Source organism: Gadus morhua, chromosome 21 (genome assembly GCF_902167405.1).
Source record: "Gadus morhua chromosome 21, gadMor3.0, whole genome shotgun sequence".
In the NCBI taxonomy this organism is placed as follows: Eukaryota; Metazoa; Chordata; class Actinopteri; order Gadiformes; family Gadidae; genus Gadus; species Gadus morhua.
Genome location: NC_044068.1, coordinates 20,602,050 through 20,627,560, shown reverse-complemented (window position 1 = coordinate 20,627,560; position 25,511 = coordinate 20,602,050). Strand labels below are relative to the sequence as shown.

The following is a 25,511-nucleotide window of genomic DNA, read 5'->3' as shown; positions in this document are numbered from 1 at the left end:
ATGGCTCACTGAGCTCTGTGAGTCAGGTGACCTCGCGGTGGACCTCAGCCCTCCCCTGCCCAACACTAAATTACCCATTTACTCCCATGTTGAGCCATGGCGGACACAGGTCAACCCAACCAACGCCTTTCATTTTGCGAACGCACTCACATCTGTGCTTGGATAATGAGATCTAAACCGTAATACACAGACCTGCAAACTCCTCAGAGGAAAAAAGGTGACAGTGTCACGGGGGGATTTTTTTTGGATTGTAATATGCAAATTACACTAGTCTGAGCGTGACTTAACAAAACTCAGCATACTTTATCAAAAATCAAAGTCAAAACATCCTTGAGGCTTATAAAAAGTATTTTATTTACAACTGTCACAAAAAAATCTTTTGGACTCTTAGCCTGTGGGGTGTTCCACAAAGCCGGTTTTATCACATAACCGGGTAAGTTAACCCAGGGTTTGCTGTAACCCTAGGTTTTCCGTTCCAAAAGGATCACGGTATGTTAGTTGTAGGGATGGGCGTGAGGAATCGATTACTCGAGTACTCCTCGTTATAAATGACCTCGGTTGGTGGACAGGCAAACTCGAGTTTGCACATACACACACAAACAAAGTTTTCTGAAGCAAATGTATACATTTTCTGTCGGCGCCACTAACCCTGCGTTCACACCAAAAGATGCAAAAAGTTGACGCGCGTCGTGATCCCATTCAAAGTGAATGTACTTGATCCGCTGACCGCTTGGAAGCCATCGGAGTACATATTTTTTTAGAAGAAAGGGGTTATGTGGTAGGATCTTTAAGAATGCTTAACTGGGATATTTAATAATAATAATAATAATAAATTTTATTTATAATGCACTTTATATTCAAGAATCTCAAAGTGCTTCAGAGAAAAAAAAAAAAGCGTTCCCTTTTCTTGTGATAATGTCCTTCTCCTCATCATAGCTCTCCAGGGGAACCTGAAGTTCCATTTCTTTGAAATAAGCGGACCGTTTCGCCTTTTTGATCAGGGTTTCCATGATCCATACATCACGTCTTTTTAGGTTTGGCGTGGACGCGCACAACCCTGTGTTGTTAACCAACCCCGAGTTGATTTGAACTAATGCATAACCGCGGCTGTGGAACCGAAAACTCTGGGTTAGTCGGCACAGGGTAAATCAACCTAGAGTTCAGCGTTAACTCAGTGTTTGTTAAACCTCCTTTCGTGGAACACCCCTCTGGACGAGTGTTTCGCAAGCTCTCTTGCGTTGTTTGGCCGCATGCATGCGGATGCGGATGCGCATGCGCGGTAGCCAGGCGACCGTCTCATCCAATGGCGAGCTCAGTTGGAGCTGTGTGCTTCAAGATTCCGATCGGCCCAGAGAAATGTCAATTATAAGAAAGATTCTGAAGCAAGTGCTGAGATTCCGATTGGCCCAGAGAAATGTAAATTATAAGAATGATCCAATAATTTTTCGCAATTCTGCCCCCCCCCCCTTTTTTAGTTCTGAGTAAAAGAGTTAAAATCAGAATTCTGAGATTAAAGTCAGATTTCTGACTAATCTCAGAATTCTGACTCTAATCTCAGAATTCTGAGATTAAAGTCCCAAGTCTGAGAAATAAATCCCATGCGGCCCTACTCTTTCGTAAATAACTGTGCTGTGGTATTCTGTACTACTTGCATCCACTATCCCACATGCTTGCTACACACCCTTTCAGAGCATGTGTGTGCGCACGCGGGCGCGTGCGTGCGTGTGTGTGTGTGCTACCTGCTCCCCGTTGAGTAGGCGTATGAGGGGTGCCAGCAGCGTCTCTATCACAGGGCTCTGGTAGATGCACTCGGCGGCGCTCTCTGTCTGCTCACACAGCATCCACAGCAACTCCGTCACCAGGCTCCTGGGGGCCAGGGACACTGGACAACACAGCAGGTTAGGGGCTCCTGGGGGCCAGGGACACTGGACAACACAGCAGGTTAGGGGCTCCTGGGGGCCAGGGACACTGGACTACACAGCAGGTTAGTAGCTCCTGGGGGCCAGGGACACTGGACGACACAGCAGGTTAGGCACTCCAGATCACTCCTTGCTATTTAAAAAAAAAGCTATTACTTTAGTAGAAAACAATAGAAGGGAATGGAAGGACTGATTGACTTATCTACTTATTGGAAGTGCTGAATGCTAAATGCCCTGAATGTAAATGTAAATGTAGGAAGTCAAAGTTGTGACTGCTTACATATTTTTAAGATCCTAATGAGAACCTGTTTAAATATGATGTCAATATGGACCAGAAAAAAAAGGTATATTCAACAGGAATAACCGAAGCAGCACATTAATGTGGAAACGTGTTAGTTGTCACGTAAGTGTACCAGAGTTATGTTAAAAGAAACACACACAGACACACCCAGCCACCTCCTCTTGGGTTCACCCTTGGGGTGCTGTGGTGGACCAAGAAACTTCTCCCACTTGCACAACAATATGACACATGATTATTGTGGAAGGTCAGATTAATTAACACTTTACGGTACATTGCATCACATGACTCAAGCAAGAAGTGGGACACTATGGATCACTGGGATGGGCTGAGCCTTGATTCCAAGGGAATGACGTCAGGCAATAAAGCAAAGGCTGGCCGCCAAGGGGAGGAGGTAAAGTCTGAAGGAGAACAGGGTCCACGTGTTCTCTGCCTGGGCCTCCAGATAACACTACAGTACCTTCACTGTCCTTTAGGGGAATACGCTAGGAGCACCAGTACAGGGGTGATCAAGATACCAGAGCATGGGTTGATCAAGATACGAGAGCATGGGTTGATCAAGATACCAGAGCATGGGTTGATCAAGATACCAGAGCATGGGATGATCAAGATACCAGAACAGGGGCGATCAAGATACCAGAGCATGGGGAGATCAATATACCAGAACAGGGGTGATCAAGATATGAGAACAGGGGTGATCAAGATACCAGAACAGGGGTGATCAAGATACCAGAACAGGGTTGCTCAAGGTGCCAGAGCATAGGGTGATTCTGGTATAAGGGTTTTGAGTGTGTGATTGGGTGAGTGAGTGAGTGAGTGAGTGAGTGAGTGAGTGAGTGAGTGAGTGAGTGAGTGAGTGAGTGAGTGAGTGAGTGAGTGTGAGTGAGTGAGTGAGTGAGTGAGTGAGTGAGTGAGTGAGTGTGAGTGAGTGAGTGAGTGAGTGAGTGAGTGAGTGAGTGAGTGAGTGAGTGAGTGAGTGAGTGAGTAGGTGAGTGAGTGAGTGAGTGAGTGAGTGAGTGAGTGAGTGAGTGAGTGAGTGAGTGAGTGAGTGTGGGAATTTGTCTGGTTGTGTGAGTATCTCTTGGCCCACCTGTGTGCGAGGGGTCCGTGCGGGGGGGCTGGGGGTGCTGGTACATGATGTTGATCAGTGTGACCACCAGGTCCGTCAGACTGTAGAGATCTGCAGGACCCCAGCGGGGACAATAAGAGCCCAGATTAGTTCGTTTACCAAGTGTGGGACTGAGCGCAGCCTGAAAAGAACAGTCTGTTTGGTACGAGGGCAAGGCAGGGGAAACAACTGTACCATGCTTTGTCACAGCCCAAGTTATCAGCCCTTGCACTACACAGTCGCCGCAGACCGAGGAGATAACATGGGAATGGTCAGGGTAGAGTGGATATGGAGGAGGAAAAAGGAGAAAATAATAGTGGCGGGATGGACTGTGGGAGAACAGAGAACAAAGCAATCTACCGAACCTCGGGAATACACATGAGGCGCACTTCATTAACATGATTAGTGGACATACAATCTGAATGAGATAAAAAGGTGAAATAACAGGGCAATAGAGGCATGCCGAAAGATCTTTTTGAACATAATGTTAAACTGATTTTTTTTGTGTGTTGGGACAACAAAAAGGTTGTGAAATATTTTGTTTCACAAACAAATTTTTATGTTAACTAATACTTTTCACATATTTTCCCGTTTAAGTGATCTTAGTGCAGGAGCATCGCAAAACTAGAAACTGGGAAAGGAAAATTAAAATTCTGAGACAAAGTGTCCTGAAGGCTGAACAAAAACATTAAATGTACTTGACTGTAAGAAAAGCCACTAACATGGTGTATCATTTTATTGACTGGGATTGTCTTTTCGAATAACTCGAGGCCCAATCTATCGTGTACATTAAGATGAATCATCATGTTATATTGGGCCATGATTCATTCTAAAATTCTCCCTCCATTGCATAACCACAGTGACTGAGTCATGAGGGCTCGGACATTAGGGTTTACAAAGAAGCCAAAATGACAAGGGACATGAGAAGGAAGGAAAGGTGTGTCTATGTAATTTGTAGGCGTGTTGACGTCTGTTTTTGCGCCATGTAGATAAAAGTTATTGCTGATGTGGTCAGTAGATTTTGTGCTTAGGCAGATCATTACACATTACCTTTGTGTTTCCTTATTTTGATAGGGAAGAGCTTTCTGCCATTGGTGTAAATCAGGACTTTTCCCAGAACACAGAGTGAATGGACAAAGAAGGCATATTCCAGCTCACTCCTGGTGTAGATGCTCCACTGAGAAGAGCCTGCAGCAGACCAGAGATAGGGAAAGCACCGTGAAACATTGCAGCGCAACAGCATCAGCATCCTTCCCATAATAATATCTATAGGCTGTACTTACACATACAGTGGCCAGAATGGGGATGGGGATCATTAATATTTATTGATATCGATACCATTTTCGATACTCCTTAAAGATCTGAGTCTTTATTGATACCACTAACGATACTTTTCTATTAATTGGTGGAAATACGACGCGTTTTTAGTGATGAGGAAAATATTTAGGAACAAAATAATTGTATTTTAAAATTAAATATGTAATTATTAATACATATTGACATTAGTAGTTATAATTATATATACCAAAATGATTAAAGCACTATACAACTGTGTTAGTAATACAGAAACATGAGCAATACAGTATTCCTCATGTTTCTCACCAAAAACTAAATTGACCGTTTCTCTACGTTACATTTGATTGCATCATGATAACCTAACAGTCGTTTTACTGAGCCAACCTATACGCATCATAACGCAGCAAATCGGAAACTTTATTTACTTTTTAAGACAACTAGCTTGTATGCTGCCGATTACAACACCGATTTCACAATTGGATTACTATTTTTAACTGACGGGACTAGTGACAATGTCTGTGTGTGCGATTACCGCTCGTACTTTGAGTGGATGATTAAGACGGACCCGTCTGTGGTGGGTGGGGGTATATTAACATGTGACTGCATACAAATGTGTCCGCCACAGACATGGTGACTAATGTATGATAGTAAGCATTATTGGCCCTTAACACTAATATTCAGAAAAAACACTGCCTCAAAAGGCTATTGCTTAAGCAACACCAGTAGAGGCATATACTTTTCCCTGAACTTTTAAACGTTGCAAACGTGCAAAAACATAATTATATATATTTATGTGGCATTCAGTCTCCTGTTATGTTCCGGGTCAAATTGACCCGTTTGAAAGTTTGAAGATCTAGGAAAAATAGTTAAAAGTATTTTTTCAGTATGAAACTTCTTCTGCTTGCCTTAATTAGTGTAATCAACATATAATATGAAAATAGTTCATCTCACATATTTGCAACCACCCCCTGCATGTTTATATCACATAGATACTGTTCGGGTCAATTTGACCCAGCAGTAAAACTGGAGGTAAAAGGGTGTCAGAAATGTCAGACTAATTCTTTCTTTACATCTGTGGGACATATTTCACCCAATTCACACACACATGCACACACACACACGTGCACACACACCTACGCGCGCACACACACACACCTACGCACACACACACACAGGTGCAATTTTTATGACTTTTGACGAGAACCATTTATGTTCTCTGTTCTCGCGGGAAAACTCCAACCACATTCAGTGGACACTCAACAGGGGAGGGTCAAAATATATCAAATATTGTCTGCATGGGAGTCCTACCAACATTACACTCTGTCAGGCAGACCTTTACAAAATGAGCAGCAGAAGCAAATGGATGACAGTCCAGGAGGCTCGGGACTTCATCACTGATCATGACAGTGAAATAGAGGAGGATGTGTCTGAAGACGATCTTGAGCTAAATTCAGATTCTAATGAATCTGATTTTGAACCAGATGAGGGAATTGCTATTCCTATTCCTCCAAGCAAGACATTCATGTCAAAACATGGTGAAATACAGTGGTCTTCATCCCCAAATATGCGTCAGGCGAAACTGTCTGCAGAAAACATAATAAAGACAGTGCCAGGGCCCACTAGGATGGCAGTGACGCGTGTGACTGACATCAAGTCAGCTTTTGAGCTGGTCATGCCAAATTCAATACAGAAAATCATTCTGGAAATGATCTATGAGGGAGGCGTGTTTTGGGGAGAAGTGGAAGGAGCTGGAGAAAACACATTTAGATGCGTATTTGGGGCTCCTCATCCTGGCTGGGGTCTATAAGTCCAAGGATGAATCGACAGCCAGTCTGTGGGATGCAGAGACAGGCAGGGCTATATTTCGAGCCACAATGTCTCTGGAGACTTTTCACATTTTCTCCAGAGTAATCAGATTTGATAATCGAGAGACAAAGGCCCCGTCCACACGAAGCCGATTTCATGGCGAAACCGCAAAGGTCTTGTACGGTTCGGCCTTCCGTCCACACGAAGCCGGCGAATCCGCTGACCGAAACTGCAAACTTCTGAAACCACCCTCGGAGGTGGTTTCAAATCTATCCGGTTTCGTTTTGGTTTCGTGTGGACGCCTGAAACCGACTGAAACCGCAAACCATGACGTCATCGCCCCACCCCTCGACCTCCTAGCCAATGGCTCTTAAGCCCGCGGAGTCTCAGAAATCACAACAAAAAAGATGATGGCTGACTACAAGCTTGTAATCGTTCTGCAGCATATCATGTCCCTTGTTGGGTTGCTAAGCCATTATTTATTGAGAATCTAGTTCGCCATCGTAGAAGAGCTGTTTGTTTGTGTTGTTAGTGGTTCGGGGGGCAGCCTTTATGCGCATGCTCGCCTCTTCTTCTTCTGGATTTGTGTACCAGAAGCAGCGCCCCTTATGGGCCTGGAATGTTTACTACAGCGTTTCTACAGATCTATCCGGTTTCGCTTGGCTTCGTCTTTACGGAGATACTTCGAAACCGGATAGATCGAAACCGTAACGGTTTCGCCCGTTTCGGCTTCGTGTGGACGGGGCCAAAGGCTGGTAGACGGGAGAGAGACAAGCTGGAAGCTGTGGGACAAGTGGGTAGAGTAACTTTCACTACTCTATAACCCAGGCCCAAATATCACAGTGGACGAAAGGTATAAAGGCCTAACCCATAATAAAGTGGTGAAACATTAAAAAAAAAAGTTTGAAAAAATATTTTTTGAATGAAAAACGAGTGAATTATCCTAATTGAACCATTACCTGTTAGAGGTAAGGAACAATATTGCACTAAATATTTATAGAATAGTTACTAATGGAGTTAGTAATGACATGTTCACACTGCTTGTTAGGATTTTTTTGGTTTAGGACATCTTTTGGATAATAAACATGCACCGGGTCAAATTGACCCCGGAACACCATTGCTGTTCCTGACAAACGAACATAACAGGAGGGTTAATAAATATCTGTGGCATTCAGTAGGCCAATGCTATGGTAAAGTGTGTAAAGTATGACCAACTGTTTCTCTCTGTTCAATATATATAACTTTATCAATCCCCTGTAGGACAAATTTGATAATGTTTGTCCATCTAAAACAATGATGTTAAAAAAAAAAAATCCAAAACATGACGGTAACTAAGTAAGTCAAACCGTTCAATCTGAAGGCTCTACTTAACCACTCCCCCTACTAACTTCCACCAATGCAAAGCAAACAGAACTGAGTAGAGGAGGGCGTAGTCTAACTAGAATGTGAACGACCCAGAGAAAAGCAACGCTAAATCCATGTGAACATGCATGAGGCTTTACCAAAATCCTGGACGATTTTGAAATGCCGCTACACAAATTTTTAAAAGTGTCCGAAAAGAGTGCATGTCCGGTAAGGGTCCGGAGGACGTCTGGTTACCCTACGTACGGAAAACCCATTTGATTCCTACCTGTTCCACGCGGCCCAAATTGGTGGGCGCTATCCTGGTAATTTCTCTGCATGAGAAATACGAAGTGTGGCGTGTGAGCGTGTGCATGGGTTGAATTGCATGTGTCTCACGCCGAATGCGTGAGACTTGAGAGCCCTGAAAATGATTTTCGCCCTTTTCGCCCGTTCAGCCAGCCTCGCGAGCAAAGTTAGCTGCCAGACTTAATTTGTTTTACTTGTAATACCTGTTTGCTTACAATTCCATTCAAAAACATTGGTGGACACGCTGCAGTGATTGGATTGAATTGATTTAAATGCCGTGAGGCGACTCGAGGGACACAATACTACGGTAAAGGACATAGTGGACAAAAATAATAATAAATGAACGCGGGACGCGATAGTGGTATCAATAAGCTCAAACGTTAATGATTTTTCGGGTTTTGAAAAAAGTGGAACCGGGTCCTTGATAGAACCGGGTTTCGATCCCCATCCCTAGTGAGCACTGGGCCGCTGGGGGGGCTCTTAGTGGATACAGTGAGCGCTGGGCCGCTGGGGGGTCTCCTACTGGATACAGTGACTACTGGGGGGCCGCTGGGGGGCTCTTACTGGATACAGTGAGCACTGGGCCGCTGGGGGGGCTCTTACTGGATACAGTGAGCACTGGGCCGCTGGGGGGGCTCTTACTGGATACAGTGAGCACTGGGCCGCTGGGGGGCTCTTACTGGATACAGTGAGCACTGGGCCGCTGGGGGGGCTCTTACTGGATACAGTGAGCACTGGGCCGCTGGGGGGGCTCTTACTGGATACAGTGAGCACTGGGCCGCTGGGGGGGCTCTTACTGGATACAGTGAGCACTGGGCCGCTGGGAGGGCTCTTACTGGATACAGTGAGCACTGGGCCGCTGGGGGGGCTCTTACTGGATACAGTGAGCACTGGGGGGCCGCTGGGGGGCTCTTACTGGATACAGTGAGCACTGGGGGAGCTCCTACTGGATACAGTGAGCACTGGGCCGCTGGGGGGGCTCTTACTGGATACAGTGAGCACTGGGCCGCTGGGGGGGCTCTTACTGGATACAGTGAGCACTGGGGGGCCGCTGGGGGGCTCTTACTGGATACAGTGAGCACTGGGGGAGCTCCTACTGGATACAGTGAGCACTGGGCCGCTGGGGGGGTTCCTACTGGATACAGTGAGCACTGGGGGGCCGCTGGGGGGCTCTTACTGGATACAGTGAGCACTGGGGGGGCTCTTACTGGATACAGTGAGCACTGGGCCGCTGGGGGGGCTCTTACTGGTCTGTGGCTCCGCAGAGGAGCCGCTGGTCTGGGGGGATCTGTGCTCACAGTCTGAGAGGTGTTGCAGACACTGCTGGACGGCTGCAACAATCTGAAAGACACAACATCATATAGCAGAGCCACAAGCCATGATGGCCAAAGGCCCGCCAGTAAAGACACAACATCATATAGCAGAGCCACAAGCCATGATGGCCAAAGGCCCAGCAGTAATGAGCAGAGAGGATGTTATGGAGGTACATTTCACTCTAAAGTATTGGAAGAGTTGTCAGAATTCTGTTACTGAATAAAGGTATTTGTAGTTGCGCTTAAGATTTGTCAAAAAATACACAAACAATCTGAAAATTGCACTATACTCTGTCAACAATTTTGTGATCATTTCATTTTTATTTGAATTCATCTATTATGTCACTTATATAACTATTAATAACTTAAAGCATGACTCTGAATAACCTGCACTCATAGGTATGAACAGAATGTAGTGTATATTCATTCTACATTCTTCACCTTCTTTCATCTGTTCCCCAGCTTCCTCCTTCGCTTTTGAAGAAGCCTGAATATATATATATATTAGGGGTATAACGAATCGATACACGTATTTGTACAGAACCGTCATGGTACAGGCACTTCTGGGTGGTTACAGAGGTGTACCGCGCTGCGTAAATGTGGCGTACATAGCGTTAATAAGGCGAATGTAAAGGCTTGTTTTGCGATGTGGAATTCAAAAACTTGAAGACGGAGTTCCCCCCGGACCGTTTAGCCAAAGTATACTACTCCGACTCCGTAATCCCGCCTCCGTGATTACAGAGACCCCTTAGCAGCTCTCCGTCGGGATGTCGGATATGCAATGCAATTCGCCGTCCGATCTATCTTATAAGGTGGTCTTAAGGTGCAAAGTCAAGCCAGAGAGTGATCTGTCGTTTGTGACCGAATCAGTTCGAAGGAACGAATCTTTAACACGAACGAACCAAACTGATTCTTCTCTCTCATTCATCTAGCCCAGACCCACTAGTCACTGACTCGCTGTTCGTTCACTGACTGAGTGGTGAAGAGGGAAGAGGCTTAGTGAGCGACCGTACGATAATACGATTCAATATCAGTGACATGATAAATGCATGTTCTCTTTGTACTTTCAACTGCCCTGCCGTCTCCATTGCGTCAACCAATAGGTCCATGCCATCGACGGATAGTTAAAAATATTGGATGCACACGTAAGCTACGGAGAGGGTCTCCGACAGGCTCTCCGGCTACGGAGAGGGCTCTCCGTGTCTACGTACAGCACTTTAACATGCACAAGCATTTGAAAAGGCACCATCCAGGTGTTACTATCACCACAACTGTGCAAACCAAGCTTACGACACTATTTCGACCCCTGTCTGGGTATTCTGAAATGCAAATGCCATAACCAAGTTTATTGGTGTTTTCATTGCTGCTGATCTCTTTTTTTTTTTATTTCCCCCTTAACTATGAACCATACCGTACCGTACCGTACCGTGACTTAAAAGCCGAGGTACGTACCGAACCGTGACTTGTGTGTACCCTTATACCCCTAATATATATATATATTAGGTCATAGATAAAAACCGAGGTACGTACCGAACCGTGACCTGTGTGTACCGTTACACCTCTAATATATATATATAATAGGGGTGTAACGGGTCACACAAGTCACGGTTCGGTACGTACCTCGGTTTTGAAGTCACGGTACCGTACCGTACCGGTATATATATATATATATATATATATATATATATATATATATATATATAAAGCGTATGTAGTTCCCTTTTCTTTTATTGCTTGTTCTGCTTTGTTTACCAACTCATTAATTTATCATCTTTAATGTCTTTTTTCTTTTTATGTCTTTTTTTGACAGTTGGTTAGCCAGCTAGAATCAGCACTGTGGCCGTTTCACTCACACCAATGATCCCCCATCATAGCTATGCTCTCACTAACATATAGGGAACAGTGCTGTTGGCGAAGTTGCTTGGACCGCTAAGCACCTGGGACCCTGAACCTTGATGTGGTGCCACGGTTTGAAGCTCTTCAAATTGCAATTTGACAATGATCTGAGATTGCGACGCAAGAGAGATGCTAACAGATTGTGCAAACCATGGATTTGGTTCAAACCTGTAACCTATGTGTGTGTGTGCATATCAAGGGGGACTCTCAAAAACTGCTCCTTCATATTCACCCAAACAGCATTTACTGTTAACATATTTTGAATCTGGAACCAATTTAAATTAAACAATGGGTTTAAGAATGAAGATTTCTCTCACCTGTATAGACTTTCTCTCACCTCAAACAAATTGCCCCTAGTGGGATAAATAAAGTTGTATTGTATTGTATTGTATTGTAGGGTCATAGATAACCATTTAATATTGATGAAGTATTTTACGCACCAGACTCTTGTATTTTCTCTCCAGGAGTCTGAAGATGACAGCTCTGCTGTAGTAACTATGCTGCAGAAAAGGAATTGGGGAAATGTTTTGACCGGAGACAGCAGTAGCATGGACTTCATTGGTAAGACATAAGCATACAGACCATCCACTTATTGAACCAGGTTGCTTTGATGTCCAGCAGGGCTAGCAAGTAAACAGGTTCAAGTGCTTTCTCGGTCCCTGGCGAGGCCAAGCCCAGGTCAGGGTGCACCGACAGCAGGGAGAAGGTGCTCTCTATGACTTCTTCCATGTACCTAAAAGGATGGGGAAATAACAACATGTGATACAAAGCACAGCTAATCAATCTTAATAAGCAGAAAGAGGATCACACCGCATACTTCTCCGGGTGGCGAATCCAGAAGGACGGCATCTCCTTCTGGAAGTCATTTATCAGCCTCATCTAAAAATAGATACGAAGCAGAGGAACATGTATTGATTAACTCAGTCCTATTCCTCATTTATATTCAATTAGTTAATAGTAGGGATACTAAAATCTGAATGACTAGACTCTGTAGCCTCTGTGGCTAGTATCAGCTTACAAACATTGATGCTGACAGCTGAATTATAGGTAATGTATCAGCAATAGAATAAGTATTATATTACAACATAGTATAGGCATTTATTGTATTAGCAAACTGTTTATATTATCAGATCTAGACTATTGACTATTGGCTGAGTGGGATTTTGCAACTTGTCCAAGTAATGTCCAAACTGTGAATGCTCTACCTGTTTAAGAAGGCGGCTGATGTCAGGCCTGGTGACATCAATCCCATCTGAGCCAATGGGAAGGCTGAGCTTGTGAGACAGGAAGTATCCCTCCAGACTCTTGGCTACACATAGATACAGACGTAACATTCTCTTGATCATTACATTGTATTAGATCCGTCCAGCCGTATGAGGCAGTAAAGGTCTCTCCACCTCATCGTCACATCAGTTGCCCAGAGCCGTGTCGACTGGATGTTATACACTTCACACTACACTTCACTGTAAACTACTAACAATCAATATGCAAAGAATTATGTCATGATTTATGAATGACAGCTTTCATTTGGAGTGTGTCAGGTTTGAATGATGATCAAGGCAGACTGGGCGTCATATGACGGAAAAAAACTCATGAAGCACTCTACCTTCCATCAGGCCTTCAGACGCAACTCTGATGGAGTAAGACAGCATATAATGGCTACAGCAAAGGAAAGAGTTTTAACGTGTGTACCTAAGCTGCTGTAGATCTCTCGGGTCAAATTGAATGGTGATGAAGAGGAGGTCTTTGCAAAGAACTTGAGTACTTTATCCTGCAAAGAGTGGAAGAGGAACAAATTAAGCACCCCACAGACATAACCATGACATACGAACCGGGACAAATCAAGCACCCCACAGACATAACGATGACATACGAATCGGGACAAATTAAACACCCCAAAGACATAACCAAGACATATGAACGGGGATAAATTAAACACCTCACAAACATAACCATGACACACAAAAGGGGGGAAATAAAGACTCCAAAGTAGAACTCAAAACTACATTTGAACAACTATTTGAATCTTCGATAGAACGACTTTTGGATGACTGTTTTTTATTGTCTAATCGTATCAGGAAAATTGTCAGTGTCTAACAGCAGGGCATCCATTTAGAAGATGGGGCTGAGAGAGGGATGCAACAGCTGGGCCTCCAGATGGAAAAGCCTAGAAGTTAAACATGATTTTTTTGATGGGTTGGCAGTTGGACTCGGTCTTTTTGCAATTTTCTGTGTTATGAGCTTTTCAACAAAGCCCTTTGTGTCATGGCAGCCGCACTATACATCCATTTTCTTTCAAAGTAGAGCACATTCTAGACTGGTAGTCTAGAAGAAAACGCAATATCAGGAAAAAAACATCTACAATTTGGCTCCATTTTTATACCATTTAAGACTAAACTACTAAAAAGTATTATTTAAACTTTGCCAAAATCAGTGTTCATATCATACCACTCTGATTATCTCGGTACTCCATTGCCTTTTAAAAGTTTGTCTAAATTTAAAATAAAACAATATAAATCAAGTATGATTTAAAACAATAATAGCGAAATAGCTTTTCAATTTCCTAAGCCAATCCTAATTATCATTATTTTGTTAAATTATATCTATTTGTTCTATTAAATTGTGACAACAAAATGATGTGGGAGGAGGCAATATATTATAATAATAATTTGCTTTTGTTGTTTTTATATATGGAATTCTTCAAAGGTTATTGAGATTATATTGTTTAAAATCCTATTTATTTAATTATGTAGATTGTTATTTAATTTTGACTTATTTTCTTGACAAAAAAAGTTTGAACAAGGAGGCTGTTAGAATAATTTGGCTTTGTTTACATTGTCTTTTTTGAACATTTCAAAAGTAATTGCGTAATTATTGATATCTATTTCCATGCAATTATGACTAATTTCATGGACAAAGCAAAGGTTGTGGAAGTAGGACAGACATTGTCACAATAATGCACGTGCATTATTTTGTTATTGTTTCAAACATTTTTAATATCTAATAAATATCAAATCATAATAATACATTTTGTCCAAATCATACTTTTGGACAGAGACAACTTTCGCTCAGCTCCCTAATAAGCTCTTTCATGCTTGCGTGCAATATAGAACGATGAATATTAAATGAATATCAAATATGCAACCAACTTTACCTCTGTACGGAGCTGTCCGTCTCCACAAATACCGGCCACTGTTTGGTTTCATAGTATTATATTAATTACGTTATATACAATTAGGCTATAATATAGTATATAAGGCTAACAACATCCCATATCTTCTGTCGAATTGACTGCAGTTAACAAGAAAGGATGCGCACATTGTTGTTACGTGGTAAAGAGTTACTTTATTTGTAGAGATGGGCGGTCATTTAGTGGAGTCACTGCCTCGCCTCTAGACAGCGTTGGAAACCCATCATTGATAATTTCCAGTGTTTAAACCACACAAGAGGCAAAACAGTGAGGCATCATTTAGCTGCATCAATTTAAAAAATAAATTGTATATGATGCGATGCTCAGTCCAAGATCGGTCTGGCCTGACCAATCAAATTTGACTATGTGAAATCGAAGTCGAGGACACCCCTACCCCATGGACAAAACGATGCATACGAAAACGGACAGAGTAAAGACGCAGACCTAACGATGAAGACAGACAGAGTAAAGACTCAGACCTAACGGTGAAGAGGGACAGAGTAAAGACTCAGACCTAACGGTGAACAGGGACAGAGTAAAGACTCAGACCTAACGATGAAGACAGACAGAATAAAGACTCAGACCTAACAATGAAGAGGGACAGAGTAAAGACTCAGACCTAACGATGAAGACAGACAGAGTAAAGACGCAGACCTAACGATAAAGGGGACAGAGTAAAGACGCAGACCTAACGATGAAGACAGACAAGAGTAAAGACTCAGACCTAACGGTGAAGAGGGACAGAGTAAAGACTCAGACCTAACGGTGAACAGGGACAGAGTAAAGACTCAGACCTAACGATGAAGACAGACAGAATAAAGACACAGACCTAACGGTAAAGAGGGACAGAGTAAAGACTCAGACCTAACGGTGAAGAGGGACAGAGTAAAGACGCAGACCTAACGATGAAGACAGACAGAGTAAAGACTCAGACCTAACGGTGAAGACAGAAAGAGTAAAGACTCAGACCTAACGATGAAGAGGGACAGAGTAAAGACTCCAACCTGACGGTGAAGAGGGACAGAGTAAAGACTCAGACCTAACGTGAACAGGGACAGAGTAAAGACACAGACCTAACGGTAAAGAGGGACAGAGTAAAGACTCAGACCTAACGGTGAAGAGGGACAGAGTAAAGTCTCAGACCCAACGGTGAAGAGGGACAGAGTAAAGACTCAGACCTAACGGTGAAGAGGGACAGAGTAAAGACTCAGACCTAACGGTGAAGAGGGAGAGAGTAAATACTCCCGAGACATAGGGACACACGACACAGATGTGGAGAAAATTACATCAGGGAATCTAGATAGTAAGTTAGGACAAAGGACCTTCTCATCAATAGTTACATTTAATATATTTTCAGATCCTTGACCATTGTAACCTATTCAAACAATACTGTCACTGATTAAAACCAACACTGTTTCCAAAGTTGAATCTGGGACCTTCCCAGGGCTGTGGCCCTAACCTAGTGCTAAAGATCCTCCCAGCATGACGATGTTTGGGACCCCGAGCACCCCCCCAGGACAGCTCATGAGTGATATCAGAGCAGCACCATTATCTTTCGCATACCATTTACAATTTCTTCACTGATCTGAGCAATCACCATTTGTCCTGATTGCGGCCCTCAAGATCCCCCACTGTAAGCAGTGTTTTCCTGTGTGTATTCCTGCTACAAGGCACAAGACACGTGTTCGGTCACGTGCAAGAACCTGTCATGTTGCGGGGCTGCCCGCATGGTATTCTGTCTTTCCACCTGTTTTTCATGCGTAGTAAACACGTGTTCAGAATACGTCCTGTCTTTTATACGTATTCAACACATGCTAAATATACATTCTGTCTTTCATATGTATTAAACACGTGCTAAACATGCGTTCGGTCTTTCATACATATCAAACACGTGTTAAACATACGTTCTGCCTCCCCACATGTCTTTCATTAAACTAAACACAGCTCAGTGCATCGGTGCCTAGATATGAAATTAGTTTCTTGGTCACCATCCCTGATGTATTATACCAGATTACTCTTTTGAATACTACTATTCTGGGTGCGTCCAGTTCAGTATGTAGTACAAGTACAAAATAATAGTCAGCATACGGTTTAAATATGAAATAGAATCAAATGAAATATTAAAGTGATCAAAATGAAGTAAAACATATGAAATACATGATACACAGTGGAAGAAGGCAGGGTCATGTGAATGACCCAGGAAAGCCCTGCGTCCCTCCCCGCGGGTTGGGCCATGTGTTGGTGGGAACAGAGAGGACATGTGGCCAACCAGCAGACCAAACAAGCTCCACAGGGACGACACTCACACTGAGGTCAGGGTCGCGGTCGTCCAGCACAGCAGACAGGCTGGTGCGCAGGCTGTTCCAGGTCTCACAGCTCAGCACGTCAGAGGGAGGGGCACAGCACAGCTTCTGGAGGGCTTCCCAACGCACCTGACATTCATGACAATAACAAGGCAGTTAGACTGGGCTGGTGGTTCCCCACCCACAATGCATTGCACTGTGTCCCCGCATGAAGCACCCAGTACATCAGAAGATTTTGCAAAGTAAAGCAATACAACAATACACCGCTATCAAATTTTAGTTTTTACCTCTTTTGGTTGGCTGGAGTCCAGTTGTTCAGCCAAGGCTTGAAGCTGCTCTTGTTTAATGAATGCATAACTCTGACAAGGAAATAAATAAATTAAGTCGAGAGTATTTGGTTGTCGAAAAACTAGCTAGTAAAAAATTGGAAGTCAGTACAATACAAAAAATTGTCCCTTTTTTTTTTTTATTGTCCCACTTTCCTGAATAGATAACTACATGAAGACCAGCATTGTTCAAGTGTGTTATCAAGCAAGTCATAAGCTCAAACAATTGCATGTGGATCATGAATTGACCTTCATTTGGCCATAAATCAATGAATGTATCCAGGCAAAGTACAGGGTGTGACAGATCAGGGTCAGGTGGTGCTACGTATCAAGAAAGAAATGCAACCATTGTTAACACTAAATACTTGATTATATTCATAATGGTTATTGTTAAAGTGAAAAGAGTTTCCTTCATTCAGTCCGACTACGATGTACCCTGCAGGAGAGGCAGAGGTGGCCATGGAAAACAAGCAGGGGACATTTTGCTGTCTGACCCAAGGAGTAAAAAAGTGGTACTCCTCAAGAGTACGCTCTACCTACACGCAATGATATAGTCTCTTGTTTGGAGTGACTTTATCATAAGTGACTTTGAATACGAATACCAAACTGAGGTTGGACATTCAGAATAGGATGCGTGTAATGCAAACACATTTCAGGAGTCACCTTAAAAGGTGCAGGTGAGATTCCAGAATTGTAAGGAAATGAGCTGAAAAGTGCACAGCGAAGCAAGAATTTGAAAATACACAACCCAAAAAATCTCCACTCCCTCTCTGATACTTCCCTCCCTATGTTTCTCCGCCATTGAGTGATTGGAAGGAGAGATGGATCCACGGAACTGATCCGTGAAGAGATGCGCAGGGCAGTCTCATTTGAAGTGGTCTCATCCAGAGGCAGGTGCAGTCCACCAGAACAGATTTTCTCAGAGCAGTTAATTCTACTAAACTAATAGCTGATGGATGGCTAGGCCAGTTTGTATACCCTACAACACTATAGAAAGAGCTCTTGAATCATACCTACAGCCCCTTCACTAGGATTATGAACTAGTAAGGGGTCGGCCTAGCTCAGGAGGTAGAGCAGGTTGACTTGTAACCGGAAGATTACAGGTCAAGAGTGTCCCTGAGCAAGACGCCACACCTGAATGCTCCTGACGAGCTGGCTGTCGTCCTGCCCTGCGTGGTTGACCCGTCGCATAGGATAAAAGTCTCTGCTAAATGCCCTTAATGTAAATATAAATCCCCTTAATGGGATTCATTCAGCTCATTCAAACAAAGTGCCTGTAAGCACCACAGGTGTTACGGCTTCCTTTACTTACATGGTTGAAGGAAGAGTCGCTGTCTGAACAGTTGTCATTGAAACGGCCCTCAGACGCTCCAGGGAGGTTGTCCCTGTACGTTTCCTCTTTCCTCAGTTGGTCCTCTTCAAACTTATTGATGAGCGACTCCACCACCAGACTCATGGTGTTCTTCAGAGTCTGCATCATCTGCTTGTATCTGGTAACAAGGAAATGGACATGTTATTGTGTAGTATAGGCTTGTTAGGGGTGTAGAATGGGCTAAGTAGGGGTGTACAATGTGACAATTAGGGGTGTACAATGTGACAATTAGGGGTGTACATAGGGCTGGGCGATATGACGATATATATCGTGTGATGATATAAAAATGTCTATCGTTTCATATTATGCTCTATCGTTTACATCGTCTTGTCGCAAATCACACTCTTTACGGTAATATTTTACGTCATTTGGACGACGCTTTACATTCTTCCACACGGCACATGAAGGCAACACAAACAAACATGGAGGAGAGTGAACGTGACAATTCTGAATAGGAAAAGGACTCCCACGACCAGCCAAGACAAAGTGAGCTCGTACCTAAAAGAGGGGCTACGAAATACGCATTTCCATGTGGTCATTTTATCTTTAACTATTTATTCATTGAATTTACAGAAAATGTGCTATATCGTGATATATATCGTTATCGGGATATGAATAATAATAAATAATAATATATAATAATAATACATTTAATTTAGAGGCGCCTTTCAAGACACCCAAGGTCACCTTACAGAGCATATAGTCATCATTCAAAACTATGTAAAACAGACTAGGAATAAAAGGAAAACAGAGGTTAAACATGAAGAATAATATTAATTAATAACACTCAAAGACGCCTAAAGTGAAGGGGGGACCTCACTAACAGAATGACCTATATCGGGATATGATATTTTGGTCATATCGCCCAGCCCTAGGTGTACAATGTGACAATTAGGGGTGTACAATGTGACAATTAGGGGTGTACAACGTGCTAAGTAGGGGTGTACTGGGGGCGCCCCAGTAGCGCACTGGGTAGAGCGCGTACCCTTAAGGCTTCGACCAGATAGCAGCGACCCAGGTTTGATTCCTGCCCTGGTCCTTGGCTGCATGTCCTCCCCTCCACCTCCCATACCTTCCTAACTATCTCACTCTACAATAAACCGTAGGGGTGTACTATATGCTAAGTAGCGGTTAGGCACGTTCCCTGTGCAAAATGTTGTAGAATGTGTTAAAAAGGGATGTACAATGTTATTGTGTAACTACATGCGTATTAGGTGGTTACAAATGCATTGGTGCATTGTGATGTTTAGGGGGGAAAGGAAAGCCTCTGCTTCTGGGTCCGGAATTAATTACAAATAAATCACAGTAAATTGTTGCATATATCTAAGCAGCATTATTTATATTTTACTTAAAAAAGGTCTATCCATTGGGCACATTTGTGTTTCAGAGTTATTTAAATAAACCCATACACATTGTAGCATTGTCAGAAAAACAAATGTTTCTTCACTGAATGAACTTGCTTCCATGTGAAGATACTAGTTTCACAACCAACCACTTAATTCAATATTCAAAGTCATCTCTGAGCCGGGTTCCTCACTCTGCGGAGTCCCTGGTCCGTCTGGTGACAGCGTGGATGTCGTGAGCGGAGGCTCCAGCGTCTCCTCCGGCCCCGAGCTCCGTCTCTGCCTCCACCAGCGCCCCCAGGGACCGGTCCACATGCTGCCGCAGGTACCTGACCAGCTCATAGCTAGAGCGAGGAGCATAGTCCGCCAGTAATCATTGATGTACAGACGGGGCGACCAGAAGACCATCATAGATTCAATATTTTTAAGGCAGCACATTTTCTGAAATGACAATTTGGTTGGAACGTTTGGCTGAGATTCTTTAAAATAAATAATAGTGAGTTCAATATATTTACCGCAATATATGAATTTCAGGAAGAAAATAGTTTTTTAGGAGTAAAAAATGGTATGGTTATATGGCTTATAGTCGTTGTGTTTACTTTACTGACTTGTGAAACTTTTTGTCGGTCTCCTCCAGGTGAAGAAGGATCTCTTCAGCACATTCAATGGACGGAGCGCCAGATATCCTGTCCTTTGTGCTCTTCAGGAGCTGACGGAGCAGATACTGCAGCTCTGCCTCGTCCTCGCTGGAGAACTGGGACATGGTCGGGTCCTGGGCCTGGGAGGAGAGGGACAGGTGAGACACGGTGGGTATACTGGTCCTGAGCCTAGGAGGAGAGGGGCAGGTGAGACACGATGGGTATACTGGTCCTGAGATGGAAAGAGTGACAAGTGGGGGTTATGGGTACCAGACAGGGTTATGGGTACCAGAGGGGGTTATGGGTACCAGAGGGGGGTATGGGTACCAGAGGGGGTTAGGTTACGGGGTTATGGGCCTGTCCCCTGTGAGTGCTTTAAATCTAAAAGGAGGTGATCAATATCAAGGTTTAGCTAAGGTGATGTCACCATGGTTACCTTTAGAGGAGGTGATCAATATCAAGGTTTAGCTACGGTGATGTCACCATGGTTACCTTTAGAGGAGGACGTGATGGATCAGAAGGTTTAGCAAGGGTGACGTCATGATGGATGCCTTATCGAAAACCCCTTTCTGCTAGGGTGCAGTGTTGCCAGATTGTGCCAGTTTTCCCGCCCTATCTGTCAACCCTGGCTGCAGAGCGCTCCAGCCAGGGATAACCCCTTTCTGCTGACCTGCCGGCACGTGGAGACGACGTCACATCCACGTCACTACGATATCGTCACCGTACCTGTTCTTATGATGACGTCATCTGTGTCCTTAAGATAGAGATCCTTCACGGTGGAGAGACGTTGTCGTCCGTCTCATTTCGTATTGACGGATCCGTCTCCATGGAAACACAGCCTACTCTGGTCTGCCGCGCTGCATTGTGGGGTGTACAGTTCCCGCGTTGGATTCTGGGTAGTACTGAAACATTTAATAAAGTAAAAGAATCAGACGGTGAAAAACGACGAGGTTCACGTAGTGTCCCTAGTGTCGTTATGTTTGTGTTTTATTTTATCAGTATATTTGTACCAGAGTCTCCGCGTGTTGTCGCATGTTTGTGACGTATGTAACTTGCTGTCACGTGACGGTGTTGTAGTTATTCCTGGAGTTACGGGGTTCTGTTTGTAACTGGTTTGTAGTCCTCTCGGGCTGTCAACCGGTCCCTTCCAGTCATTCTTTCCGGCTGCGACATAATCTCGAACGTGTCGCGTTGCGCGTCTCCCTTACGTACCTTAACTTCCCTTTGGTAGTCTTTGGCTCAGTTCATCGCCTCAGTACAGTGTGTTTTAGACATCTGTCTGTCTTTCTATCTGTCTCAGGGTCCGGCTGCGGATAACCTGTGTGACGGCAGCAGCCACAACATGGCAGCGGTGGATAGCTTCTCCCTCCTGTACCGTCAGATGGCCCGGTCCTGTAGCAGCACGGTGGAGACCCTGGCCCTGGTGGGGGCCCTGTACACGGCCTGCAGGGTGTGCACTGTGTTGCACAGATGCTGCTCTCTGGTCAGGGTCCACTTCCTCCCACGACTCATGCCCAACAGGAGGACCTTGGCCCAGCGGTTTGGTGCATGGGCAGTCATCCACGGTATGTAACCAATTCAATTCATTTGTATTTGTATAGCCCTTAATCTATGCAAATCTATAATCACCCTCAATCAGGAGCGTAATGGGTGCCGAAATTGACATGCATTCATACATATCTGCATACATACATGTATACACACATGTATGTATGTATGCATGCATGCATGCATGCACGCATGCATACATGCAAAATATTCTTAATTGGAGATGGGGTGCTGGCCAGTTAACAATAAGGAGAGTCCAGGCATGCAGTCCAGTCACGCAACACACTCTTCCTCTCACTTATAAATGCCAGATTCTGAAAACTATTGTTGCATGGTGTGATGCATTCTTCTGGCCCCAGGTGCAGCAGATGACACGGCCCACGCCTATGCGGAGGAACTGGCCCGGCAGGGCATGAGCCTCCTCTTTGTGAGTCGTGATGGCACCATGAGGTCAGACCTATCAAAGGCTCTCTCTCAACGCCATGGAGTAGAAGTGACTGTGGTTGAAGCTGACCTGGCTCTCGGCGACGCAGCCATCCAGTCCCTCAGAGAGGCTCTGGGGGATAAAGACGTGGGCATATTGGTGAACTGTGGGGCCAGGTCTCTGGAGGAGCCCATCCCCCTGACAGAGACGTCAGAGCAGGGACTGCTGGAGCTGGTGAACAGGGCCGTGCTGGCCGCTGCCCTTATGACCAGACTGGTTCTGCCCGGGATGGTGGAGCAGGGACGCGGTGCGCTGGTCCATTTGTGTTCTGGTGCAGGCAGTCGGTCCTCCGGTGCAGCACTGTTCGCCTCACAGGTGAGGTAACAGAGGGACTGTACCCATCATAATCCCATCCATGGCCCCCAGATGCTGTATAACATTAGTCTGGCCAGACCAAGCCAATCGTAGATTGCACGTTGGTCTGGGGAAGCTGCCGTCATTTTCTTCAGCACAAGAGGCGTGATCAACGGGCCTAGTTCAACTGACTGTACACGATTGGCTGCTTGCCATCGCTTCCCTGTCGTCATTGTGTTAAACCAGCCAATAGCGCGCCAAGGGGAAAAGCCAGCTCGGTGATTGGCTGTAGCAAAAACGTATAGAAACTAGAAAGAAATGTATTGCTCTTCTCCAGACCCTTGTGCAGGACGAACTCAATTCGCCGGAAGAATGGGCGGGGCTACCCAGGCTAGTATAACATGGCTTCCTATAAGCTCTTCTTTATTTGTATCTATTGGAACCTTTAACATGGTGTTCAAATCTACACGATGACTCGCATACTTTTCCCTCTGTTCCTCCGACCTGTGTAGGGATTCCTGGAAAGGTTTACCCAGGCTCTTCACCTAGAATACGGCAGACGAGGGGTTTTCCTCCAAACTCTGACTCCACTCCAGGTAGTCATCCGCTCCTAGCAGCCTGGGGACACAGCCTCATGTACCAGCCTCAAACATCTGGAGAAGATGCCAGCCAGCCGTCTTACAATGTTTTCATTTTATTATGTGTCATTTATTTAACCTTTTATTTATTCAGGGAAGGCCATTGAGAGCAGAAAAAAAAATGCTCTCTTTTTCGATGACTCCCTGATTATAACATACAAATAAAACAGAAATAAAAATGTACAATAGATAAATGCAGGTCAAACAACCAGAAGAACATTTCAATACATATAAATAATACAATGGGACAATTAAGAAAGTTATTTAAAACAGGAGCAATCCTTATTTAATGCAACTTCAATCATCCCTTTGAATGTCTCAAGTGAGACAAACCATAACGTTTGTCTTTAGATGCCATCTTTAGGTCAAATTATCTAGTGGTTCAAACGTTGTCATCACCCCCATGCGTGCCCCCTGATGAAACACTCTCCATCAGGGTGCGTGCCCCCTGATGAACCACGCTCCATCAGGGTGCGTGCCCCCTGATGAACCGCGCTCCATCACCAACAGGTGTGTGTCCACAGGCAGCTGATATGGGAAGGGGTGGTGTTCTCCCTGTAGTAAGAACACCTTCATGCCTTGTTCTCTTATCTCAGGTGCGTTCTAGAGTAGGAGAAGCCTCCTCAGTGCTGGACCTGGGGGGCTGGCTGGTCCCTGAAGCAGAGGTGTACGCCCGCCATGCCATCTCCACCTTGGGCGTGGCCCACCACACCACAGGCTACTGGCCCCACACGCTGCAGGTAGGCAGCAGAGAGAGGACTCCAAGGATCACAATAATGATGATGCCTTTGGGATAACCATTCTATGTGATTGTCTTCTGATAAGATCTGCATCAACCAACCGTCTAAATCTGCAAAGAATAACCGTGCATAACTGTATAATATATACTGTACGTCATCATAGTAGAACTGTGGACAAGGGGATGCAACATCTTAATTGATGTAAAGAACCACCATATCATAGATTCTGTTTAACATATACTGTGCATCATTTGAGTTGCAATGAACCATAGCATATATCCTGTGTAATCACAGTTGTACAAGCTAGTGGACAATAGGATGAACATAGGCCACAGTTTAACAACAATGCACGTCATTTCTTCGATCTTTGTTGTTTATTCAACTCAATTCTTTCTTCTTTTTCAGCATGGAATCATGAGTTACATCCCTGAGCGGATTTGGTCGCTGGCATCACAGTTCCTCTGATTGGTTCAACATGTTTTACTTTTTTGCTTTTGCCATCCATCCATCCTTCCGCCTGATTGAACAATGGATACACGATTTTCAGATGACTATTTTTTTCAGAACATTATTTAAATAATGGAGACCTATACGTTCATTAGCCTGATGGACAGTATATGTTAATGGTAACAATATATCAGATATTCTTGGGACGTGACCATTTTCTATGGTCTGTGGTTGTGACCCAACTTTCTTCCTCGTACTCTACTCGCACTGTGAAGAGGCCATGAAGTGTATTTAAATACGTATTTGCACCACAGAATTCAACCTTTCAGGCATTCCTTTGTGGGTTACCCTTCCAATGTCTCCTTGGTGTTAGCAGTGTGTCTATAGCACACAGCACTACTCAAATGTTGCACCACAGCTCAAGACAATACATAAACACAATTCTTTGGATATCAGCACGCACCAAGTTTCTTGGCCTCCAAGGGGGAATTGAGATAGTATTCAAATATAGACATGTTGGTCAAAAACCTTGAAATACAATATTTACTTTAAATGACTGTGTGCGTCTGAAGCTTTTAGAATTCTCTCACCAATGCTTGGGTTGCTTGGGCAGGTTTTGATAGGGGCACAATCTAACCTCCCAAAAGCTATGTTTTATTGGGTGAAATTTTAAGAAAACAAATGTTTGATATTAACCTTCCATCTGTTTAGTAGTGATTTATTTTTCCATCCTTTTCTTTTTTTTGGATTTCTGTTTCTGTAAATCACGGAAGACTGGAAGTAAGTGACACTTTTCCTGGCCTTCCCTGCTGTCTGGAGCTTCCTACATGAGATGTGGGCTTGCATAAGGCTGCTGGAGCGTTATTCTCAGTGTAAATCATTGACTGCAGCTGGGCTGGGAG

General features: G+C 44.1%; 2 protein-coding genes across 6 annotated transcripts in view; one reads left to right on the top strand and one right to left on the bottom strand.

The window, feature by feature from the left end:
* tbc1d32 (TBC1 domain family, member 32) overlaps window positions 1-21,609 on the bottom strand; it is a 69,450-nt gene extending 47,841 nt beyond the window's left edge. For 4 of the 5 annotated variants that reach the window (XR_003974339.1, XM_030345670.1, XM_030345672.1 and 1 more), the window contains exons 1-16: window positions 21,469-21,609; window positions 21,185-21,360; window positions 20,429-20,598; window positions 20,015-20,164; window positions 18,418-18,595; window positions 17,067-17,138; window positions 16,783-16,908; window positions 12,979-13,057; window positions 12,492-12,595; window positions 12,104-12,165; window positions 11,869-12,019; window positions 11,727-11,786; window positions 9,325-9,418; window positions 4,376-4,513; window positions 3,308-3,397; window positions 1,740-1,882 (exon numbers count right to left, since the gene is read on the bottom strand). Coding sequence is in view for 4 of the 5 variants with exons in the window: in XM_030345670.1 (XP_030201530.1) it covers window positions 1,740-1,882; window positions 3,308-3,397; window positions 4,376-4,513; window positions 9,325-9,418; window positions 11,727-11,786; window positions 11,869-12,019; window positions 12,104-12,165; window positions 12,492-12,595; window positions 12,979-13,057; window positions 16,783-16,908; window positions 17,067-17,138; window positions 18,418-18,595; window positions 20,015-20,164; window positions 20,429-20,583 (1,602 nt within the window). In the remaining variant the exon portion in view is untranslated. Of the gene's footprint in view, window positions 1-1,739; window positions 1,883-3,307; window positions 3,398-4,375; window positions 4,514-9,324; window positions 9,419-11,726; window positions 11,787-11,868; window positions 12,020-12,103; window positions 12,166-12,491; window positions 12,596-12,978; window positions 13,058-16,782; window positions 16,909-17,066; window positions 17,139-18,417; window positions 18,596-20,014; window positions 20,165-20,428; window positions 20,599-20,950; window positions 21,162-21,184; window positions 21,361-21,468 lie in introns of those variants that run through there. The other variant, XM_030345671.1, reaches the window with a different exon arrangement.
* A 130-nt stretch (window positions 21,610-21,739) lies between these two features.
* Window positions 21,740-25,166, top strand: hsdl1 (hydroxysteroid dehydrogenase like 1). The gene is made up of 5 exons (XM_030345674.1): window positions 21,740-22,023; window positions 22,366-22,805; window positions 23,297-23,380; window positions 24,019-24,162; window positions 24,568-25,166. Exons 1-5 carry the CDS (start codon window positions 21,801-21,803, stop codon window positions 24,625-24,627), a joined length of 951 nt encoding a protein of 316 aa, XP_030201534.1. The 5' UTR covers window positions 21,740-21,800; the 3' UTR covers window positions 24,628-25,166.
* The last annotated feature ends 345 nt before the right edge of the window (window positions 25,167-25,511 follow it).

Excerpts from the sequence above, each read along its gene's own strand:
- hsdl1 (XM_030345674.1), top strand. The coding sequence starts at position 21,801 with ATGGCAGCGGTGGATAGCTTCTCCCTCCTGTACCGTCAGATGGCCCGG. Across the intron at positions 22,024-22,365 it reads TGCATGGGCAGTCATCCACG|GTGCAGCAGATGACACGGCC; the intron begins GTATGTAACCAA and ends TTCTGGCCCCAG. Across the intron at positions 24,163-24,567 it reads ACTGGCCCCACACGCTGCAG|CATGGAATCATGAGTTACAT; the intron begins GTAGGCAGCAGA and ends CTTCTTTTTCAG.